The following is a 25,966-nucleotide window of genomic DNA, read 5'->3' on the forward strand; positions in this document are numbered from 1 at the left end:
TATTTTTGCTGTTGAAATTTCCAAAACAGTGCTCTCTTGTTCCTGAATAAAGACCTCAGTGGAAGAACAGTGAAGTGAAGGCAGGCAGTTTGGGTGAAATTTGAGATGCAGCAAAATGTGGGTCAAACGTGATTGTCGCCTGGTCTCATAAACATTAGTTGCTCAGTAGAAGGAATCTGACTTAAGGGAGCAGGTTCTTGATTGTAAACTTCTCCCCAGTGACAAGGAACATATATAATTTTCCATTTGCCTTTTTTTTTTTTTTTTTTTTTTTTTTTGGACCGAGCAATCTTTTTTTAGTTAAGGTTGGTGGCACAGATCTTTCAGCCCGTAAGCCCATTACAAAAAGCCGATCAAGTTGAGGTGGTGGGAATCATCGTGTCACAGTGTGTTTGGGTGTGATTGCTGCTTGTCAGACACTGATGAATCCCGTTCTGTGCTGGAGGGACAGACTTTGGGGCAGTGAGGGTTTTGACGTCACTCTACAGAGGGATTTGGGTTTTCTTCTTAATCACGTCTGCTCCGAGAGGCACCTACTTCTTCTAACATCTCACCATTAACCTCTCACCAACAGTCAATATTAGGAGTCAGAAAGCGATTACTAAAGTTTGCAGTACAGAATTAATCCATCAGGGAGTTACCTGTCTAACTTGAGGAATTGAATAAGAGGGTGTTAGTGGGTTGGCTGTCAGAAAAGCCTGTCCTCATCTCATGTCAGGAACTCCCCCTCTCCCTCCCATCATCCTCCCTGCTGCCAGCATGATGCCTTAGCTCTTGGCGGGATGGAAGCCCTCCAGCATTAGAAGAATTTAGTGCTATAATCACCGCATTTAGTGTTATTTACTGCCGTTTAAACCCTAATGTGTCATGGCCGTGCCTGATGGCAGTTGGCTCCATTGATTGCCTGAGCGAGTGGCACTGCATGACTCTGATGACCTCACTTCAGCTTATAGCTGAGCAACAGAAGATTAGAAAGATGCATCCTCACTTATCACAGTCGCCTTTGTATTCAAATGTATCTCTGATGAATCTGTGGAAAAACCCAAGGCGTGTCAGACCGCTGATTTAATCACAGTTTGTTCCCTTCACTTACTCATGGCTCAGACATGTGCCACTCAGACTTATTCACTTCTAAATTTGTTTAGTGATGATTTGGAAATGATTTCTAACATAGTGTGGTAATCACTAGCTTGGCTCTGTTGCATCAGTGTCAACAATATTTAATTCATCTTTTTCTCTTGTCACAAAATAAAATATTTATGGGCCACATCTCATGGCTCTTTTCAATATTAATTTTCTTGTTTCAGTGTATCTCTCTATATGATACATTAAAAATACAGAAAAAAGCCTCAAAACTGATGCACCCCATGAGGATCAGTGGCTAGCTGTAATAGAGGAAATCTACTCTATGGAAAGATTGACTTATTACCTACAGATCTAGGAACATATCTTCATACACTGCAAAAATCCAAATCTTACCAAGTGTATTTTTCTCATTTCTAGTCAAAATATCTCATCACACTTAAAATAAGACATAATCACCTGAAGAGTAACTTTTCAGTGAGATTTAAGAATTTATTTTTAGACAATAGAGCTTGAAAATCTTATTTCAAGAAATCTTACCAATATGATTTTCACTTGTTCCATTGGCAGATTTTTTTTTGCTTTATTCAAGATTTTTTGGCTAAATTCAAGCCAATGGAACAAGTGAAAATGATCTTGGTAAGATTTCTTGAAATGAAATTTTCAAGATCTATTGTCTAAAAATAAGTTCTTATATCTCACTTACAAGTTACTCTTTAGGTGATTATGTCCTATTTTAAGTGTGATGAGATATTTTGACTAGAAATGAGAAAAATACACTTGGTAAGATTTTGATTTTTGCAGTGTAAAGCGCTGGAGAAAATGGCTGGACTATAAAAAAAAAACAATACATAATTACCACTGTCTGTCATTTAAATATTTTGTGTTCAACCAGTGACCCCTAGTTTCTGTGTTGTCTGTTGATAAAACAAATAAAAATAAAGTATATATATGTCAAGGTAGAGACTGCGATCTGGTAGGATCGGCGATTCTACCAGTAGAGACTCCGATCATAGTCTCTACCAGTAGAAACTCCGATCAGAGTCTCTGACCCTAACCCTAACCCTAACCCTAACCCGATCGGAGTTTCTACTGGCAGGATCGGAGTTTCTACCAGTAGAGACTCTGATCGGAGTTTCTACTGGTAGAATCGCTGATCCTACCAGATCGCAGTCTCTACCCTGATATATATACATATATATAAAATAAAAAACAATTAACAATTCCAAACCTAAAGATGCTTCACTGATTCTCTTATAAAGCATAAATGAGGCATTCGAGCAGCAAATATTTATAATTTCTGGCAAATCCCTGAAACCACTAATCACTCATTATTATTTTTTTCAGATGATTAATCAATCAATCACTTATATCTAGCATCTGCTTAAATAATATCTGTTCTACAATTCCATATATTTTAGACTTAAGGCAGTAATGTTGTCTCCTGATAAATTCCAGCAGGACTGTTTACCTACCACTCCTAATAGCTTTGATCAACCAGCGAGCCCCAGATCACAGTGGGGAAGTGTTTGGATTAAAGGTCTGTGCTGTGTGTGGCCACGTTGGAGCACTCACCTATCAAAACCATGGGATTTCATATCAAGGACATGCTGTATCTGAGTTAAGGTTCATGCCGAGTGTCCTGAAAGATCCTCCTTGAGTTACAGAATCTCAAAAGAAACACATTTTCAGTGGCTAATTCACTAGTTTTCCATTCACACACAGCTAGAGAAGAAAACAAAATAACAGTATAACTACTTAATGTACCGATTGATCAATAGTGGATTTTTAAGACTTATAACGGCTGATATAATAATGTGAGTTTGGAGCAGGAACAAGTTGATTAATTGGCTATTATCCCTTTTTTTTAACATTCTATTCATTGAACATTTTCAAAATTATAACAGTCCAGTACAGTACATACAGGTTGTATGAAATATATTGCAAATCCAAAATACATCCACAGCAATGATGTCAAAAGTCCTTATTAGGTCTATTTCAGGCAGTTGCAGTCTGAGTTCTCAGATACTCCAACACTTTGCCAAACTTTGCGGTAAAGACGTCCTTTGGATCGTTAATATAAAAGCCATTTCCCTTTTAATTGTATCTAGGACTGAAAGTATCAGTTGAGTTGAATAACAAAATCATTGACTATTCTGTTAACGTTATGCCTCCATTGTAGTTTAGGTCTAAAAATTGATTATTTACATACACTTTATGAAGAAGAGCATCATTCATAGACATTTATTTACCTCAAACATATAACTTTAATTATATTTCTGTTTTCTTTTGTCAATAAAAACTGAACATGGCAGATATGATGTGACTTAAATATAGGCTACAAATCCTTTACTGAGATATTGGACAAAGTTGCAAACTCAAAATAAACTCTCTCTGTGCTGGTTCTACATTGAATTAATAGCAGAAGAAGAACAAGACACCATGAGATGGTATCATTAGAAGGGCGGGGAAGGAAATGTCTGCTAGTTTCAACCAACTATTTTTATGCATATGAATGGAGACACCATGATAATCTCAAATAATTGCGATATGGTGATTGATGTAATGATTGTGACAAGCCTAATTACATCTAAGTCAAAATAAATCTCAGTTCTTGAAATGACCATCAAAAACATCTAGATTGAATTGATTTTTCTTTATTAAATTAAAGAAGTTTTTCATATTTGGTGTTTAATCTTCCTTTACCTAATCATTGGTTCGGTCTCAGCCATTCCACCAGTGATCGGCTGTGGATGTTTGCAACACCACTCCCTGGATAAAGTTGGGGTTTACTGCTGGCTGAGTTGGCATTTCCCACTAAATGAAAAGCTCCCATTGAAGTCTGCGTCTCATGAGTCTCTGGGGCCAGGGGCTGATCTCTGAAATAGACTTAGGCTAATTGTAATGCAAGGCTTCTGCTGTGATAAAAGAGGCTAATTCACATGTGACCTTGGCCATGAAGCAAAGTGTAGTTTAGATTACTTATTTAAAGTAGTGAATAGAGACACATTTCCATACATCTACAAGCAGGAGGTTATTCACTCCTCACCAGTTATTCAATAAGCCTCCGGGGTCTTCCCTTTGCTTTGTGTGTCTTGTGAATGTTGCTGCCCTTTGGAGGTGTGGTGATTAGGTTTTCTCATACAGCGTGAAGAAGATGGCTTTGTAGTTACTTAGAAGCATGGCTGCATGCCTGGACCTCTCTTGTGGTTGCCACAGTTTCTGCAAAATATAGTAAGTGTACAACAAGAGGAGAGGTTACATGTGATGATTAGTCAGTATTCAGGCAGCACTCTTGATGTTTACTCTGCACGATGCTCTGCAGACTCACCACTGAGGCTCTATTATGGCTGGTCATATCTACATCCCACTAGATCAATTTCCTTCCCTTTTATTGCTTAATCAATCACATAGAGGCATTTAGCCAACCATTAGAGAGTATAAGCGTCAAAATAGCGTTTTTCTCTCTGAGTCTTTAAGTGCATACTGGGCTGAAAGCATGTGAAACGACGGCCATCAATCTCTGAGTCACATGTACAGTATGAGCTGGTCTATATGCTTCACGCTGAACCACAGGAAAGTGACTCTGTGTTACAGGAATGTATCCCAGGCCTCATGTTTGCATCTGTAAGCACAGGGTTGATGAAATGAAACCAAGAGGAGACCATACACATCATCAGTCTAAAGGCAACGTCAAAACTGAATGAGCAGATAAGTGTAAAAGCAGTGCTTGTTTAAATGCCATATGGGAAGTATAGGCTTAGCTTTTTGTTGTAGCTGCTCTTCTCAATAGTCTGCGTAGATTATATCTAAGCTGCTTTGGTTAAAGGCTGCTGAAGCACCACAAGCGGTGGTTTTGTGCTGTGCTCTGAGGCGCTGTATCTGAAATCTACTCCCTAGATTAATCACATGAGTAGCCTCCATGTTCAAGTACAGCCTAATTTGTCTTGTTGACAGACCCACACTCCAGTCTGGCCTCAAATCCCAAAAGCTTGGTCTACAGAAAGGAACTAACTAGGGTTCATGATGAAACTAGAGATGCAGCGACTGCAAAAAAAAAAAAAAAAAAAAAAGACAGTTTGGCTGATTCTGATATTTTTTCCCATTTGTTTGTTTTATTTTTGTAATTTTTTCCTATTCTTCCCCACATTTTGTACCAGAGAAATCCTTAACATATCAGTACGATGACTGTTTTTTTTTTTTTTTTTTTTATTAGTGATAGAGAATATAGAAAAACAACACATAAACAAAGGGAACATTTAACAAATAAACAAACAAATGACAACATCATATTACAATGAAAAAGATCATAAATGTAAAGAGCAACTAAACAATATATTAACTTAACATCTCTCAGCTCCTCATTACATTATATTTTAGCACAATTTCAGCACAATTTCATTAAAATTTATGAAAACAAACAAACAAAAAAAAAACTTAAACAACATCTTATATGCTGATAGTGATGTTCAGATGTTACATTGGTGCCCAAGCTAAAACCAATGTTTAACTGCAATAATGATATGATAAATTGAATGTTTAAAATTTAAAAGATGGCACTGACATGTTAGCATCTTGCACTCAAATCTGATCAGATCTATTAGCTTATTGTTTGTTTATTTATTTAGGCAAGGCAAGGCAAGTTTATTTGTATAGCACATTTCAGCAACAAGGCAGTTCAAGGTGCTTCACACAGGACATTGAAATAAAAGAAACAAAAAGAAACACATTTAAAACATTATAAAAGAAACATATCAAAGGTGATTAAAAACAGCAAGTAAGAAAACAACACATAAAATCAAAAAATAAATAAATAAATAAAATAGAATAAAATAAAAATAAAAACACACATATTAAAGTAAAAGTTGCAGTGCAGAGTTTCAAAGAGAATATAAAATTTAAAAAGTCAAAATCCTTTTAGTCAAAGGCAGCAGTGAACAGGTGAGTCTTTAACCTGGACTTAAAAGAACTCAGACTCTCAGCAGACCTGATATTTTCTGGTAGTTTGTTCCAGATATATGGAGCATAGAAACTGAACGCTGATTCTCCATGTTTAGTTCTGACTTTGGGAACACAGAGCAGACCTGCACCAGATGACCTGAGTGGTCTGGATGGTTCATACTGGACTAGAAGGTCGCTAATGTATTTTGGGCCTAAACCATTCAGTGCTTTATATACTAGTAAGAGAATTTTGAAGTCTATTCTCTGAGAGACAGGGAGCCAGTGTAGAGACCTCAGAACTGGGCTGATGTGGTCCACTCTCTTGGTCTTAGTGAGGACTCGAGCAGCATTTAGTTGTAACTTTGCTGTTTTCCTCAGTCAGGAGCCATTTTTAGTGAAGAAGTCTTGATAAAGCCGTATTAAAGTATTTGCCTGCCACAAATAAGCAGACGAAGTTATGATGGTGAATTTGCTCTACATGGTACCAGATTTACTCGACTTTTCTACACTCGGTACCAGGTACTTTGTTTTTCACTCAGTGTAGCTGGTTAATGTAGTGATAATGCTTGAAACTGTCGTGATGTGACCTGTATAATAGAACATACTAAAGGGATGCTGTTCTCAAGCGACATGATCATGATCACCATGAATATATCATGTGCATAACAAATTATTAATAGTAGCCTATATAATACAGGTGACAGTGACTGCAGTCAGTTTGGTTCGGTCTTTGCACAGTGAGACACAGTGATAGTGATGATTCCCTCTGACCAATCAGCATTTCCTCAGCTCTTCTAGATATGACCTCAGTTTTCTGGGTTTCATAGTGGAGGTCAAATAAAAGTACCAGATACTATAGATTACTTTTTGGCTGATGGTAAACCAAAAAAGTCAGGTAGAGTCCAAATGAACTGAGCTGGTACAATGTGGTTGAAAGGTGAATTTTGGGTAAACATGATGCATTTAGAAATCAAATGTCCAGAAAAAGAGGGATAAAATATGACTAATAACAAAAAACATGAAACATAGCATCACAAATGATAAATGACATAGTGTAGGCTTCAATGACCACTTCTCCATCCGACATTTATTTACCAGTGTTGGTCTGATGTCCACCACACTCTGACATGTACACCTCTGCCATTACACTCCTATATCAGAGTGCTTGTGCAGGTCTTAAAAGTTTTCGAAAGTATGGCATTTTTTCAGACCTTGAAAAGTCTGGAATTTTGTGTGACAGTCTTAATGGAAAACAGTTTCTCTCATAGTTGAGTTTTAGAGTATGTACAAAGGCACATTATCTTGTAATATAAGAAATAATTAAGGAAAGCATTTAAAAAACTTGATATGATTTCATGAATGATATACAATCAAAGCTCGTGTAGCGTATGTGTCCAATTTGAGGAGGTTGTCATTCATCAGGTGTCGGGATGCAGGAAGTAAACATTACACTTGTAGGAAGCAAAAAATTAGATTTTCATATGTTTTGAAAATGTTTCTGTCAGTAAAACAGAATTTACTGTGAATTATGCATTCATTCATTCATACATTAATGAACTTTTCTACTACACTGCAAAAATCTAAATCTTACTAAGTGTATTTTTCTCATTTCTAGTCAAAATATCTCATCACACTTAAAATAAAACATAATCACCTTAAGAGTAACTTTTCAGTTAGATATAAGACCTTATTTTTAGACAAAAGATCGTGAAAATCTTATTTCAAGAAATCTTACCAAGAAAATTTTCACTTGTTCCATTGACAGATTTTCTTTGCTTGAAGTAAGCAAAAAAATCTTGAATTAATTAATTAGGTGATTATAGGGGATCTTATTTTAAGTGCGATGAGATATTTTGACTAGAAATGAGAAAAATACACTTGGTAAGATTTTGATTTTTGCAGTCTACACATACAAAGGTACAATCTCAATCAAAAACGTAGGCACGCAAGTATAAAAATGCATAAAGTCAAGGTGTAGGGGAAAGAAATAGCAATTTTGAAAAAGTCTGGAATTTTTATTTGGATAAAGAGATAGCACCCTGCTATATGGGACCCAGGAAGTGACTAAGCAAGCCCTCATACTTTTTTCCATGTTGACTCTTCTTCATTAAGAAACAGAACAATGGGTATTGTCTGAGGAGCAGAGGGTGAACAGTGGCCGAATCCCGTGCAGCAGCCCCTGTGAACAGAGCTGCTCTTTATTCTGTGGAGAGCCCAAGACGGAGCCTGGCACTAGACCCAGACCCAGACCCGGCAGGCTACGAGAGGCCATCGTACATACCCCGCGTGTGTGTATGTGGGTGTGTGTTTGTGCACGCCGTTGTGTAAGAGCATGCGTGTTTTTTGCTGAGCTGGAGCCCCGGGACGCTCACCCCCCAATTAGCCGTAACAGAGCTGAGAATGAAATGCTTGTGGAGAGATGGGATCTGGCAGCCGGTGTGGTCTGTGCTGGCCCTTACAGCCGGTCAGAAGGGATGCGAGGTGCTGTGGTGTTAAGCGATAATGTGCTGCTCAAAACCCCGAAGCAGAGCCTGGAGGCATGTTGCATCGCTGGCAGAGGGTCAGCTGATTATGGGGGAGCAGGTCTTCTGGCTGTGTGCAGACACCACTGAGCTGAGACCGCTGGGACTTCAATCAGTATTGTTGTTCACAGTTCAGTTTTGACATCTGCACTTGTGGGGGTTTGGGTTCTGCAAAGCTGCGTGGGTGGCAGGGACTGTTTTGAGTACTGACCAGGCTAAAGGATGTGGACAATAAAAATGTGGCGAAACCTTCCTGTCAGTTTTCAGGAGCTGACCGGCATGGTTTTACAGAACCAGTCAATTATTAATAATTGGGGTGACCAATAACCAATATTTGGAGTCAGTTATTTGCAGTAGGGCTGCACGATACTGGAAAAAACTGACACTGCAGTTTTTTTTTTAACCCTGTGACATATAGTGAGATATGAAATAGCTGTGTGGTGTTGATGTAAATGGTCAGACAAATTAGTTGTGTTACCTCTTGTGGCAACAATTGCAAGGCACTATCGACACAGAACACATTTCAATATCATCCTTCTTGTAGCTGAAATAATTCCAGATAACTGATGTTGCTTTTCTTTTTGGCACAAAGTCTTCATTTTTGGTGATTTTCTCTTGTTTGTTTCTCATTTTTCAATTAGAGCTGCAAAATATATCGTTTGAGCATCGACATCGCGATGTACGTGTGTGCAATAGTCACATTGGAGGTCCTGCAATGTAGGAGGCAAATGAACTTAACATCTAATTTCAAGGGTATGTGACTAGGGATGGGAATCGGTAAGAATTTAACGATTCCGATTCCATTATCGATTTTGCTTATCAATCCGATTCCTCATCGATTCTCTTATTGATTCCCATTGGGTGAAGGAATAAAAGAGTACAAACGGGTGTGGTTGCATTAATTGTCTTTTATATTTCCATCTCTGCACAGAAAATATAACATAATTGTTGCATTTCTACTACGTGGAACCGGTTCGATTCTGCCCGTCTCCCGTTGTTGTGCACCTCATTTCCTTTCCCCTACCTTTGGAAACTTGTATTTTGAGGGGGCAGGACGTTTGTTGCCCACACCGGCACTGGAACTGGGCCTGGATGACAGCCTGGTGTTCACTCTGCCGTTAGATTCACAAGCGCCGCTAAGTAGCGAATCAAATGAATCACATGCTGTTGACAAATGTTTGAACATATTGGAAGGATTCCATCCTTTTGAAGAAATGGAAGCTTTGCAAGTGTTCCAAGTGGACCTGGTGTCGTCTTTTTGGAATGTTTCTGCCTCAACGCCATGTTGGCTACGTTCTGACCAAAACAATGCAGCGTACACGTGACGTCATTGCACATGCGCAGTGAAGGCGTAATCAATAAGCAGAATCGTTAAGCAGGCAGGCAAACAATTCCAAGGAATCGAGCTACTGGGATCCGGTTCTTAAAAAGAACCGGTTCTTGATTCCCATCCCTATATGTGACACACATTGCATGCAGCGATCCACCAATCACAATCTTTCTTAATCAGTTTGGAGTGAATTGCTGGTAACAACATTGAAAAATGAGCAACGAACAAGAGAAAATCACTGTAAATGAAGAGTTGGTGCCAAAAAGAAAAGCAACATCAGTTTTTTGGAATTTTTTTGGCTACATGAAAGATATTGATGCGTGTTCTGTGTCGACAGTCCCTTGCACCTATTGCTACAATGAGAGGAAACACAACTAATTTGTTTGACCATTTATGTTGGCACCACACAGCTATTATATACCCCTGAGGATTTTATCATATTGCAATATATATCACAGGGTTAAAAAAAATTGCAATGTCTGTTTTTTCCAATATCGTGCAGCCCTATTTTCAATGTTGTTACCAATGGCTCACTCCATGGGCAGGGGCCTGGTCTGCTTCAGCAAACTGATTAAGAATGTCTGTGATTGGTGGATCGCTGCGCTCAGTCTGAGTCGGGTACCTGTGAAATTAGTTGAGAACACGTTGAGTTCATTTGCCTCCAAATGATATATTGTGCAGCTCTAATTTGCAGTAAAAATGAAAATATATGTGTCAAAATACAGAATAACACACGCTACACCCTGAAATGTTGTTATAATGCCCTTAGGATTAGATGCATTTAATTGACAGAACCTTTCAACATAATTTTAAAGCTATATGTGCAGAGAGGTCCCAGCAGTATGCTGTACTGAAATTTGAGTTTTATTTAGTTTCATTAGGCTCAATTCAGCAGCTCCAGACTGTGATGCAGAAAGACACACACATGTAGCTGCATCAAAGCATTTTAAAGTGAATTCCTAGAATAGAATAGAACAGAATAGATCTTTATTGTCAGTGTCACAGGAACAATGAAAATCAGTTTAGCAGCTCAGTTCAATTTAGCAGCAAGACACTTGGTGCAAAAGGGGACTGTATAAGAACAGTAAAATAAAATACAAATATCACAGTGTTAAGAAAAGTGAACTGTGCACGGGCCTCAGAATAGAATATGAATACACATGCATGACTAAGTTATGCTAGAACTCTGAAATGAACAAAATATACAGAAAGAATATACAAAAGCTAGCTCTATATTACAGATGAGAGATACGTAATTCATGTTGTGTAATTAAAAAATAAACAATCCTGAATATCAGATTTTATAATCTGCTGTATCCTAATCTTCAGTCATCCTTGACTTTTTGTTTTTACATCCAAACAATCCATAACCCTTGTTTTCAGAGCTGAATCTATTTATGAGCCTGATCCTTTGAGAAAAACTTTTAATTTGGAAATGCATGAACAGTCCACCTTCAGATTAATGGTATTTTATACTGAAAAGTCCGTGTTCAGCTTTGGAAGTAGTATTTATGCTACCTCTGTGGTCTATGGAGCAGGTGTGAAAGGATGTATCACGGGAAAGACCAGTCTGAGCCTTTTATGCTGGTTGTTCAGCCTGTTGCCAGTGTCGTCCAACATGACTAGCAAAAAAAAAAAAGCCACACAAAAGGGAGGAAAGAGTCGCAGCTCTGTGAAGTGCATTATGGTCGGACTCTGTCCAGGCTCCAAGGTGGCAGCTGCGCTATAAAGTAGGACTGTAAGGCCAAAATGTTGCACACGAGTGGATGTTTTATTATGAACTGTAGAAGAATTAATCATGGAGGTGAACGTTATCTGGAAATAAGTTCAGAAAACCTTCACATGTGTCACTCTGACAAATTAGCTTGTGTGTTGTGGCTTCATGGTCAGCGTTCTTTTGTGGCACTGAAGTTGTTATTATTCTCTTTAGGGGCCTTGAGCTGTGTTGGGTATGTGTATGGTTTGATACCAGGCTACCACTGAACTGAAATACAGAATCATCAGAATAGTTTAATCTGAGGTACATGTTGTTCAGCCTTGCACAGAAACAGCACCATGTCCATACTTGTAGATAATAACAACATATTCTCAGCAGTAACTTGCACAACATGATTTTGGTGGTGTTGTTGTTTTTGTTGTTTTTTTTTTTTTTTTTTTGAGGTTTTTCATCAAATGCTTGCTTTATGAAGCTCTCATAGTCATAGATATATTTTGCCAGGATTAACATCTGCAGTGCAGAATGGGAGGTTCTTCAAATGCACTTCTATGCTCCGTGCCAGAGTTTGATAAAGACTCGACTCTATCAAAGCTCCAGATAATGCATTAGTCTGTTTGTGCAGGCTTTAATAATGGGCACACACTTCACGGTTGCTGTATGTGTATGTCAACACCTCACCCATGTGTAGTTTACCCAGTCTACTTATGTTTTTTTTTTCCTGGAGACACTGTTTGCTGCTCTTGTGTTGTGTTCATCAGGAATTAAAGATAAATGAAGTGAATGAAGTTTGTGTATGCAGTATTACAATGATACTGTGTGATATTTCCAAACTCCAGAGAGTTTGTTGGATCGAGGACTGAGAGCTTATAGCGTCTCAATGTGTGTGCAGAAATGTAGGCCTGTTATTAGTGCACATGTTTGACAATATGCCAGACCATGTTATAAAAAGCATCTTTTCTGCTTCAGTGGGTCTGGATCTGTAGCGTTAAAAAGTTAACACTCAACAGAGATTTTGTGTTCAGGTTGTTTTTTATCCCTACATTTTTATCAGTTAACTGCTATAAGACAATAGAGAAGTTTTAGAGTATATGGTATGTCACATCTAAAGGGTGTTCAGACAGCTTCTGATTATACGTGCCATGGCATAAAGTGCTACACTGAAACGCCCCATAACAAAAGACTTTTACTATTAACTTGATTAATGATTGATACATACACTGTAAAAGGTGACTGAGTGTGAAAAACAAGTCAACATATTAGTAAAAATACATACAGCTATGGAAAAAATTATTAGACCATCAAAAGTCATCAGAAACAATGGTTATGCAATCAAGTACTAACTCGTGTGTGTATCATGTGACTAAAACAGACAGAAAAAAGAAAACACGGAATGCCTAAAAGCACTGTTTAGCCATAGCTATTGATGTAAGAACTTAAGTGATTTTGGTTATTATCAAGAAGAACATGGAAAATGACTAGATATGAGCTCTTAAATTAAACTCTTACAAGCTATTTTTTTTATCATTATATTTGTCTAAACAAATGTATCTTTAGTTGTACCAGGCATTAAAATGAACAAGAAACTGAAGAAAACAAGGGTGGTCTAATCATTTTTTCCGTGACTGTATAATCATCACAGCTGAACAGACAAGTCGATATTGCTGCATCATAACTGAGCGTGGTTGTGTATTATGGGATGTCGTAGTTAATAGAAGGCAGATTAAAATCTCTAATCTTCTGATTTAGCAGCAGTATTAAACCAGTCCTCCCTCTTTTTCTGAGCTGTGGGCTTCAAGCATCCCTTTTGTGAGTGGGTCATTTCCTGTTCATCCTGCTGCCACCAACTTTCAACCATGTTTCTAAAGGTGTTGTCTTCAAACATTATATAACGGATGTCGGGTAAACCAATGATTTCATTCTATAACCCACTGCTCTATGTTTATGTTTTACACAAACAGCTTTTCTGATTTATATGCATCATTCGCTGGAACATGGACTCCACCTCAGTCCAGACACTTTCGCAACCCAACATCTGGCCTGGCTGGAGCTCCTCTGTGTTCATGTATCACTTGTTTTATTTGGACAACTTCCTGCTGCTCCAAACCATCTTCATAATGCTTCCAGCATTTGGATAACATCCAGCATGAAAGTCATTGTGTATCACGCAAAGTGATTCTACCCACATTGTACACACTGTGCTGTGTTTTCCTCAGTGTGCATTTGCTTATAACAAGTAAGTGGTATTGGCTTTTAGATAGCTTGTACTAAGATACACTGAAGAAAAACTTAGACATAAAAGCCCTGCTTTCCTCTTAATTTCTAGTATTTTACATATATTTGATTGTTGCTGTATTCTTTAAGCATTGCTGTGCATTTCACAGTGTGTTAAATCATTTATGGTGTAGCGTGTCTGCTGTAAGGCTAACTGAATACAATGGTTGTTTCAGGAAATGCCTCTAATGACTGAAGGCATGGTGTGAAGAAAATTATATCAATGACACCATGACCTTTAACCCAGAAGAGCTGTGTCCAGTTAATGATTGTTCGGTAGCAGAAGTAAGCTTTAATGCACCAGTGAGTTTATCTAAGTGTATCTGTTTTGTATATTACTCAGGTATGCTGGTGGAATTTCATTGGAATGTGCTTGTCAGGGTGTAAAATAAGACTCAAACATTTGACTTGGCCATTTGAGAAACCGGCATTCCTTTGAACAGCTTCACAAACATAAACACTACTGTCCTGGTGGAGGAGGCTGCTGAGCCGGCGCAGGGGGTCGTGGGGATTACAAAGCTAATCTGAGGACAGACAGGGGACACCTGTGCTCCCACAGAATGCAGAGGATTATGGGTACATGCTGTGCTAATGAGGGGAAGATGACTCCGTTTGGATAGCGCGTGCCTCTAGGCTGCCTGACTCCTTTCTCTGTAAAGTAGGCCCAAATTACATATCATATCAACTATAAATGTGGCTGATTCAGGGTTTTTTTTGGGCTGAGCTCAAGGGCACATTTAGTACAAAGACAGATTTTTGTGAGGCATGACGTGCAATGTGTCACACTGTTATTCACCTGGGGAGGCGTTTTATAAAGACGTCCTCTCGTAACCTCATTAAGACGGTGTCAGTGCCTTTAAAACACAAAACACTTCTGTGACTGATGCAGCAGGTATGGGGAAGGAACAGAACAGCAGTCAGTCATTTCCGCAGTCTTGAGTAATTGTAGAATATTTGTTATGACTAGTCGTCAATGCAGTGATGCCGTCAGCCATTTACTTGTTGCGGCTTGTTGCTCTGTGACTAGTTTTTTAATTTATTAAGAATGGGACGTCTAAAAAAAACAATGATGATTGCTTGAGTGATGCAAAATTGGAGTTTACAATGTACAACAGAAAGTGATATCATTAGTTAAGTTTTCTTTAGTATCATCTTGCTTATGAGAGCTGTAATAACAAATGCACCAGTGATTCAGATTGGGTAACGCTGCATCTGCTGCTCAGTTTGTGGTGCATTAGCAGAGGGGAGAAAGGGGGGAGCGTGGGCGTGTATGAAACTCAGTGCTGAGCCCCCAAGGACGAATCAATCCCTGCTCCGAAAGACATTTGAGAGGATGCTGGGTGACTGAGATGTGCCCAACTGTATAGAGACTGTTGTCTGTTGTTCTGTAAAACCACTTCATCAGAGGAGGTGAACACAGTGAAGCATACTCTACATCTGAGAGCTGAAGTCAATAAGGCTGGTGCTTTTTGTAACTGCTTTTAAGAAAGATTGTTCCTCCTTAAAACATATAGAAATGCCCCTTTCACTCCCTGCCTTTTACTCTTTTGCTTAAATGTCGAACATCTCTGCCAGTGTACTTCAATAAAAAACACATTTAGTTGGAATTGTTGGTCTTTGCAGGAGATATGTTCTGTCTTGTAAAGCGTATTACACAGACTATCTCTTAAGCAACACGCCGGTAATATAGATACATTTCTCGTGTGTGCCCATAGTGTTCTTTAAGGGAAAATATTCCAGTAGTAAAAGGCTCCTGTGCAGTAAAATTCCTCACAGTTTGGGATCTAAGGGTCAGATAAAACTTCAATTACCTTATTAACTTAAGTAAATGAGGTAATTGACATGTTTAGGTGAGCATTGCATCAGTGGAGTACGTCAGAATCGCCAGCTGTGTTTTATAAGCAGACTTTATGAAAGCAGAGTTAAAGGCCCAGACAGGATGGGCATTTACTAACGCGATGGTCTTAAAGAATCTCTAGGAGTGGACAGTTTACTCACTTAAGCACACAAAATATTCTCACATATTCTCTGTTTGTTCACCTCGGCTGCATCTTTGCATAGGAATACCAAGCGAACCGGGCCTGTCCTGTTTGCTTTTCTAGTCAGCTGTGTGGTGAAGGCCGTCTCCGCAGACCTCCTGGAAGGTACTGGGCAGCTAGTGGGCTTTAAGCCAGCTGTCTGTTTTTACTCCATTTATGAGTCAACTTGCCTAATGAGAGGATACATGGGCACTAATAATGTGCTTCTGTGCTTTCAGGCCCAGTAAGACTAAAACTGTTGCATTAAACAAATATCAGAAGCTGCTGTACAGTGGAGCTGCCTGTTGTCATAAGGATATTCTGCATTTTGTGACCATACTATGACATATGCATGCACACGATCATATATATTACAGTTTTTGAGCTCGTGACTGCTCATAACAGATAGATGCTTTCCTAGCTGCACAGTTTGTTTATGTCCTCCATTTCAATAAATAAGTCGTCCATGTCCGGTATAATTAAGTTATACTTATCTGTGACAGCCAATGACATTTAGCAAGAGTACAACAAATCAACGAACCACAGTGGAAACCAGAAGCCAAAAAACTAGCTGGTGTTTAGCAGTAACAGATTAAAATAAAGTTATCAGTACTGACAAAAAGTTTTTTTGATATTATATTCTTAAACCATGGCAATGTGACTTTATTTATCATATTATGTTCTTCCATGAGACTTGTCCAAAGCGCACAATGGATTTATGCTCGAGGTACAATGCACAGCTTCAGATTTTGTCTAAAATGTTTGGTCAGGAATTCACTGACTTGCCGTGCAGATGTGGGACAGCTGGTTTGGAGATGAAATGACAGTTTGGCAGCGTGAAGCTAGAGATGTTCAAGCACTGAATCCCCACATTTCATATAAGTGGGTTGGTCACCCGGGACTGTGAATTCCAAGGCTTTCTCCATTCTCATCCTTTTCATTCTTATTTTACAGCCGACATTCTCATGCTTTGTCATTGTTTCTAACATACTTTTTGCTCCCTGGTGCCCATGTTTGGTGCCTGAATAACTTCCATTATACCCTTTGTGTTACACTCATGCAAATGTTTTATCGTGGAAGACTGATTCCTCCGGAGTGCTCGTATTACACACTTTGCACTCTGCTGTTTTGCTTGTGGGATCTGAAATCTCTGCATAGCTGACATAATGTCTGCAGGCAGCTGCTGTTATGTGATCTTTATAGTAGGTTCAGAAAGTATAGATGCATATGTACTTACGCTTGTGTTTTATATCGACTATAGGCATTGGATGAGCGCTTGTCATGTTCAAACCTTGTCAACTAAATCAGATTGTTATAATCTTAATAATTATTCAGTAACACTGTAATTAATGTGGGGTTTAGCTCAAGTTTAGGTGTGTGGATTTGTCAGGGTGGTCTGCAGTCAGGTGCCACACCCTCCTCAAAAGCACCCCATTAATAGCACACACATACACAGACACAAAAAAGTGTGGTTGTAGACGCAGGGTAACCTGACCCTGCCGAGCTGAGTGCCTGTCACAGCTCATTAGCATTGGGATGAAATGAAGCTGGTAGAAGTGGTTCTTTGCTTTAGTTGGAGTCTCACCAGGCAGGAAGTCCACAGCTCGGTGTACCCACAGCTACTCAGTAAAGCCACCCAGGCAGTCTGCAGCACCACAGCACCTACATCATTAGTACACACCTGCTTGTTTTCTAGGCAAATGGATCGCCAGTATGCAAACACCACCAGGCAAAAGTGTAGGAATATCTTTAACGACTTACAATCGTCTCCTATTTAATTTGGGCTTTCCATCCACAAAATGGACAGGGATTTGTGGGGAGACTACTAGTGGTTTTCATGTCATTTAATGTGACCGCCTCCTCAGGTGTCAAATTGTATTTTAATGTGTTTAGGGAATGAAAGTAGGTACTAAGTCTAGTCAGCTGGTTAGAAGCCAGACTGGGTCAATAGAGCTTCCCTGACTCCCAATTCCATGCAGTCAGCACAGCAGCGATCAGCCGACTCACAGCTTCTGCTGAATACTAATGCAGTTTCCTGGTTGCTCTTGGAGAGCTGGCGGGTGGTACACAGCAGAATACAGCACTGCTTCGAACCAAAAACCTGTTTACAGTTTAGCTTCAAATTTATTTAATGGCATAAGTACATATTTAAGGGAAATTCTATTTTTACATCTGCATTTTAGTCAAATTTGCAGCTGGGGAAAATCAAATGTTTTAATTAATTTCCAAAGCAATTGTCGGTGCAGTTGTAAATTCATCATTTTTATACAGTTTTCTTCACATAAGTCATCCTACCAGTTGCTTAAACCTGTTCTCTGCACCTCCTGGACCGCCCTCTGCAGATTGATTTTTATGTTACCAAATGCACTCTATGAAAATGAAAATAGATGATTGGATAGGTCAGGGGCTGAACCATTCTATAAAACATTTTTTTTTTAAACTCTGATGTAAATTATGGATCAGACCACTTGATCAGTGTCAGGCTCTATCCTGGTATTACTTGTTTGTGTCATCCATCTTCCTCTGCTGGAAAATCCAGTGGAGAAAAACCTGAGGCTGAACACACATTGATAGATGACCTAGTCCATCGAAAGAGGAGGGGAAAAAACAAAACAATCAGTGGAAAATCTTCTCTCAGAGACCTTTTTATGGCTTTTATAATAGAAAGCTGTCAAATCAACCAGAGCTTTTTGGTTGTTATTACAGGCGCACACACCTATGCAACGCCTATTGATGCATACATATATATTTTTCCACGTCTCTGTTGTTCGTTTGCTTTGACTGCTTACATCCTCAGCTTGGTTGCTTCTTTTTTGCTGACATATTTGCACGTTTTAGTTCTAAATACTGTATGTGGTACGGTCACATGCTGGTTAATAGCTTCAAGCTTTTTTGTAATTCAGGAGGGCGTGGTGAATCGGACTCTTGTGTTATAAAAGGGCAGCTGCAGAGGTGTTTGTACATGAAGCAGATGTTGATAAAGGAAAGTGGATAAAGCAGGATGAAGGAAAGGGTTGTGTAATAGTTTTTGGATGAACTGAGTTTATTTTCAGATGTAGCGTTAACCAACACATGGGTCACATTAGATCTGTACTGAACAAAACACTCCTCAGGAAATCGCTCTAAACATCTTGAAAGAGGAGTATCTCACTGCAAATTGGATGATGAGAGAAGAAGAAAAGGTTTAACTATCCACTTTCCATGTGGGCAGGGTTCTGGGATGTTTAGTCGGATGTAGAGTGACTGCTGGATAAATTCAGTGTTGTTTATTATGACTCGCTCAAACTCGTCATCTGGTTCTCAACAGCCTTAGATGTTTTCTCTGTTCCTTCTTGTTGCCACAGCTTTTTAATGAGAGTCCTCCTTTTCCCATCGGAGTTGTAAGATTCCTCTGTAGCACTTCACATGGCAGATATTTTCGGCCTTTCTAATTAGTGGCCACTTTGTCTGCTATATATATTTGGTTACACACTTGCAACATGTGGTACGTTTCATGTTTGAATCCTGACCTGACAGACAAAACTGTTTTGGGGAAAGCGAAGATTTCTTGGCATTCCTACAAAAAACTGTTTCCACAGTAACATGCAAACCAACTGTTTCTTTTCAGTCATGATAGTTTGTTCTCTTCCACACCTGTTTCTTTATTCTCTGTTGTAAATTAATGGTTGTTGTCAGCTTCTACAGAACCCGTTTGACTGATGATACATTATTATCAACATCCAATTAACTCTGACCTTTTTATCTCTTTCAGAACTCGATGAATCTTCCTCCAGACAAAGCCAGACTGTTGCGGCAGTACGACAACGAGAAGAAGTGGGAACTCATCTGTGATCAGGTGGGCATCAGCACTTGGGTTTTATGTTGTGATGTAGCTGCAATACAGATTATAAGGGAACCAAAAACATCACAGTTGTCTACATTGTTGGGAGTAATGTGCTACAGAAGTAATGCATTACAGTAACTGATTACTTTTTTGCTGTAATGCAGTAGTGTAAGATATTACTAACCAATTCTTAGTAATATTTTACTTGGTACATGTTTGATAGTGCTTGCATTGCAACACACTTTTTGCCCATAATTTAATTGCTCAAATGAAAAAAAACAGCAAGATCATGAGACCTTAAGGAATCAAAAATGCAGCAGAAAAGTTCTATTTCCTGTTGGTGTTCAGCCAATGGGTGAAGACGGCAGAAGACATTTGCGACATGGACATATGCTCATTACTAACCCTAACCCTGCTTTCCAGAAGCTAGTTAGCATGATCCCTGTGATCAGCAATGACAAGATAAGCTAATGTTTCTATGACTAGTTAGAATTCTTTATCAATTGTGGATTTATCTACAGGTGACCTTGGTGCCGCACCCCCTGTTTGATGTAAAATGTTGAAAATGCAAGCGTCCATGTGTACTTCAGGGCGCAGATCTATGCGTCCCAAAGCTCTATCTCTTGTATGGGGGGGTTGGGTTCTACTGTGCATGTGCCATTTATGACAAGAGTCTGTATGTAACTCAAAAGTAATACAGGAGTCATGTAACGGATTACCATTCTTGGACAGTAATATTGTAAGATAAAGAATTATTTTTAGATATCAGTAATAAATAATCTTACAGTTTGGAAGTAACTTAAACAACACTGGTCGTCTAATGGGTCTACCCCAGTGGTTCCCGACCTTTTTTGGTTCGTGACCCCATTTTAACATCACAAATTTCTGGTGACCCCAGACATTCAAAAGGGAGACATTTTTTTGGCTCAAATTAACATGTTTTTGATCCTGTAATAGTTTTCTATACTATGTTGCAAATAAGCGTTCATTTTAGACAGCATTTAGGCTATATCATGTATATTATTGTGGACGGAGGCAGAAAAGCCAGGTGTAGATTACTGCACAAAGTGAGAATTTTATGTTCCTTGGTCAGGATATGTACAGTCAGTCCAGCTTGTATTTACAAGGCTGACAATTAATACTGAACAAACAAGAACTCAAACTATGAATTATGATAGAGCTGCAGCATCTGAAACCAACCACAATGAACATTTGAAAGATAAACAGTACCACAGTGCTGCAGAATTAGCTTCAGAGATTTTCATGTCTATTATGTATTGTGATTTCTCTCTCAACTCACCATATATTTTTTATTAGTAGGTTTGTTTGTTTTATTAATCAATTACTCGAAATTTCAGGCAACCCCATTTGAATTCCAGGCGACCCCACTTGGGGTCTCGACCCGAAGGTTGAAACACACTGGTCTACCCAGTACCTAACCCCAGACAAGGTCCATCCAACTGCGTGGCGTGATCCGTGCACCCATGCTCCATTGCCCTGCCACTATCCCGTAAGAATTTCCTGTTCATTACCCACTGCTCTGTCTTCTTTGGTCAAGTGGGTTAAGTGGCACAGCAGGAAGCGCACACCAGTTAGTCGGTTAAAAAACCTGAGCCTGTTATTGGTGTTGTAACTGCACGTAGAGAGGATGCATGTTGTGCAGTGAGCTGTGGTCTGAGCGCTCCACTCAGCCTTTGTACCACAGAGTTTTTCTGCCTCCCTGAGCAGAACAGAAAATCTAGACAAGATCAGGACCACCACCCACACAAACTGTATTGATAACCACTGACCCTGAAGGCATCGGTGCCAGAGCGAGCCCACCAGGCTGCTGACCAGCCGCTGAGGACCCTCTTTGAGTTTGAGTGGACCTGAACTAAAAACAGTTTATCCTTTTTATCCAAAAAATCTTGCACAACAGGTATAAAGTTTCTTCATGACAGTATTGGAAATCAAGACAAATTTGTCAGATGTTCAGTTGCTAAATTGGCATACCTATGCATTTCCCTTCTTGTTTTAACATCCCTGACACCCATGACTACACAGGTATGAGGCTGAGAATCACGTATTTTCTGTGTCATAGCTACAGTGAAACTGTTATGTTTCCATGGTAACAGTGATAATGGATTACTGAGAAGCCAAAATGACACGTCCCGCAAACAGAGGTCACCAGAGTTTAAAATATTAAAGATTTTTTGGGCAATTATGAGGATTTATGAAATATGAAGGAAACTCTTGAATAAAGAATTAAAAAAAAGGATCCTCAACTCCAGACAGAGACTTCAGTAGCTTATTTTAGTTTTTAAGCAAGAAAATATTTCAGATTATTGGTCTTAAAAAGGTGTCTTTGGGCGTTCATCTGCTGTCATTTTCTCTTCCTTAGAAGAATAGGAAGTGTGCTTTACCTCTACCTTTAACCTTTCATATTTGTACTCCATAAATGCAGAAGTGTTGTGTGCTCTAGTTGATTTTAATGTCACATTTTTCAATTCTTCCCATTTCATGTCATGCAATTGAATTTACTGTATGCATTGCAGGACAGCTCATTTATTTATATGGCAGACAGCGGATTAAATCTCAATTCTTCAGCAATGAAATGGGGCTGAGTCGCCTGTCTGCAGGTTTAATGTCAGTTGGGTCTGGGAGAGCAGCTCCTCTTTCCTGACGCTTCCACTGTCTTTCCTGTTTTTGTGACACAGACAGACTCTGGCAGTGATAAATGTGATGGTGCTGATAGCATAGTAGAGGCCAGGCATTTGATCTGATTACACTATCTCTTTGTGAAACAGGCACAACACCTTTACATTATGCAATCCAGCACTATAGTCGTGCAACAAATGCTACCTTTGTGAATCATATTTTGCCAAGACGAAAGTAAAACTTCCATTGTTAGGAGTAATATCCTTGCTGCTGTGTCCCACATGTATAGACACTGTGTGAAAAAACAAATGGAAAATGCTTTATGCAGTTCTCAGTTCAATATCAGTGGTTTTTAACGAAACTGGAGCTGTCAAAACGAAAGTCACATAGTTAGAAGACCGATAATAAGTGCACAGATTTTGGGGTCTGAGACAAAGTGTGTGAAATTTAGATTTAGATTTAATTTATTGGTCCCCGTGGGGAAATTCATCTTCACTGACTGAAAACATTACAGGAAAAAAAAAAAAAAAAAAAAAGACAGTAATATTATACAACACAGATGACAACCACAACAGTGGGGGTAGACATAACGAAAAGAGACATTTATGGGGTGGCAGTTGCAGACTGGTCAGCCTGTCAGCGGGGCCTGGTGTTTAGGGCGGCTATGGCTGAGGGGAACGTTTGAAAGAATGGCTGCATAATTTGGTGAATTTTGGTGATATTTCTGTCATTGTGGACAGTGTTGCGGTTTGCATCATTTTTTAAGTTGTCAAAGAAAATACACAGCCGGTTTTAATGGAAAAGTGAAGTTTTTTTTCAACATAAACAAAAAAAAAGAACAAAAACTACTGCCTTTAAATACACCTTTCTATATGTTTCTGCTCAGTGTCATTAAATAAAAAATACTCCCATACACACTGTACCATCATGCAGCTTCTGTTGTTATATAATTGAATTGGCTGAAATTGCAATTCGATTAATAACTGTGCAACTCTTTTGATTTGGCAGAAAATATTTATAAGTAGAGGTCGACCAATATGGGTTTTTCTAAGGCTGATGCCGATTTTAAAAAAATCTGGCCAATATCTACAGCCAATTTTTGAGGCCGATATTTAAGGCCAATTTTTTTTTTTTTTTTTTTTTTAAAAGCACATTGACTTTAAAATACATTTGAAACACTCAGATAATTGAGATTTTTATGCAGATATACAAATGACATTATTATTACACGTATACATTGTACTTTTTTAACATTTATTGAATTTCAAGTGCTGCCCACACAGGTGCCTGATCAAATATCTTATAGCATTTTTACTACTGATCAAATATTGGCTTTCAAAAAAAATTAAGGTCAATGGCCGATATAAAAGAAAAAAAAAAAATCAATATATCGGCCTGATACATCAGTCTACCTCTATTTTTATGATTGGCATAGCTAAAAATTCTCATCCACCACTGTAGGGGACAATAAGTCATTACCTAGTGACTGCACATTTGACTTGTGGAAAACATTTGAACAGTGTATTAAAATCTTTCTCAGGTTTGTTATTGACACCAGTGGAGATGACACGTAACTTTCTACACCCTTCTCAGATCAACAAGGATGTGAACAGAGACAGGATCAGGTAGAAAAGGGTAAATATGGGAGTATTTGGAAAAAGGGACATTTAATATAACACAAAAACTAAACCTTCTACCCAGCACTTATTAAGACGTATAATTGCAATGTTTCCTCCTATTGGACATAATTGAGACACAGTTCCAATACCGGACTCATAGCAACTCCGCCTATACACCTGACTCCTGTTATTACTCAGTGAATGCTTTTCACTTTACAAATGGATGTTATGAAACAGATTAAGTCTGAAGGTCCTAAGTAAGGACATCTCTTTACCGTCCTACCATCCATGTTCCCGCCACGGCGCTTAGCCTGATCCAAATACTGTTTCCCGCTCAACACACAGATCCAAATCCAGCACTAATCTCTTGTATTTATATTTAGACCACAATAGTAACTGATCTGACCTAAAACCTCTTGGCCTGTTTTCTCAGATCACCGTGTTACTTCCTGAACAAACTTAAGAGACAAGTATGCACACGCACAACCTCTGTCCCCAGGCAGGTTATATTTTATAGCGCATTAAAACTAATGACCATCATTACCAGCAAGATCATTTATGACCTCCAGCAAACAGAGCGCCCTTAGTGGTGTCAATGTTATTAGATTGTGACTAGGTATCACCTTCATCACAGCAAACAGCGTGATTCACCAGTATTTGTGTGAACATTTGGCAGATTTAATTAAATAAAAGCAGAAACATGAACATGAAATTATTGTTCTGGCTACAAAACATCTTTCTTGAACAAATTACGCAATTGTTGAAATAATTAATAAGTCACATCAACATCCAAACTACAGCATAATCTTCAGGAAAACAGTAAACTACAGTATAAACATAATTTCTTTAGTGCTTAGTGCTGCTTTTCTTTCTCAATAAAGCAGTTTTTAAAGAGGCAAATCCGTCATCTTATTTAGTCTTAATGGCTTCGATGGAAAGGATGAATCACAATGACTCTTCATCGCAGTTTAAACCCGGCAGATTTGTATCATGAGCAGCTTACTGTAAACTTAAGATGTGCTCAGACTTGTGAAGGAATGATATTTTTTTTATGTTACTGAATGAACAAAACGATGAGGCAACCCATCTGCACTGCCTAAAAGATAAATTCGCATTACAGATGCACATAATAATCTGCTCTCTCTCGCTGTTATTGTCTGACTCTTGGGTTTTTCCTTTTCGTTGACAGGAACGGTTCCAAGTGAAAAACCCCCCTCACACATACATCCAGAAACTGAGGAGTTATCTCGACCCAGCAGTCACAAGGAAGGTGAGTGGCCTCGCCAACGTGCCGTCCTGTCCCACCGGCCTGGCTCTTCCACTGATGCGGCTTTTCCTTCCCCTGACCCTCTATCTCCTATCCAGGATATCCCTACAGCTGAGAAAAGATGAGGAGACAGCTTGGGAACTTTAGTTACAAAACAGGCAGCAGCGAGGCTTAGTGGGAAAGGAGACAGTTGTTTATCTGGAACGCCCATGTTTTAGATGACTCTGCCCAGATGAAGTTTCTTGAGGTGCAAAGAGAAAGTAGGAGTAAAATACACTTGCGAAAAACATAACAAAACTAATCCATTTTGATACGTAGCCTGTAACCGAGCATTGCCTTGTTGGGTTCTGCGTCGTCTAGGCTACTACATCATACAAATTATTCTTGCGTCAAGAAGCCACTTCACAGAACTAAGCCTTGTCTCTATGCTGTTTTAAAGAGAGCTGAAGGGAGTAAGAGGAGGAGCTCCATGCAGCAGCCAAGTCTCTGGTCTTGCCAAAATTAAGTCTTTTTGGCTTGGGCAAGAGCGCTGGGAGACCAGTCTCTGAGATAAACAAATTAACCAAAAGCCTCTGCCAGAATAACAACAAATTGCTGAATAATTCAATTTGCACCAACTGGAGTTAAGAGTTTTACATCACAGTTAGCTAACAAGAGCATGGCGACACACACGTAGGATGAATCTGGCCTGATTTCACAAATGTGCAAAAATGCATCCTAAATCCTGAGTGTGATATG

General features: G+C 39.0%; 1 protein-coding gene across 1 annotated transcript in view; it reads left to right on the forward strand.

Annotated features, from left to right (window-relative positions):
- Positions 1–25,966, forward strand: part of fmnl2a (formin-like 2a) — a 68,102-nt gene that overhangs the window by 2,562 nt on the left and 39,574 nt on the right. The window contains 2 exon segments of the mRNA XM_030124484.1: positions 19,634–19,717; positions 25,151–25,231. Of these exon segments, the coding sequence (XP_029980344.1) occupies positions 19,634–19,717; positions 25,151–25,231 (165 nt within the window).

This window comes from Sphaeramia orbicularis, chromosome 21, assembly GCF_902148855.1.
Source record: "Sphaeramia orbicularis chromosome 21, fSphaOr1.1, whole genome shotgun sequence".
Lineage (NCBI taxonomy): Eukaryota > Metazoa > Chordata > Actinopteri > Kurtiformes > Apogonidae > Sphaeramia > Sphaeramia orbicularis.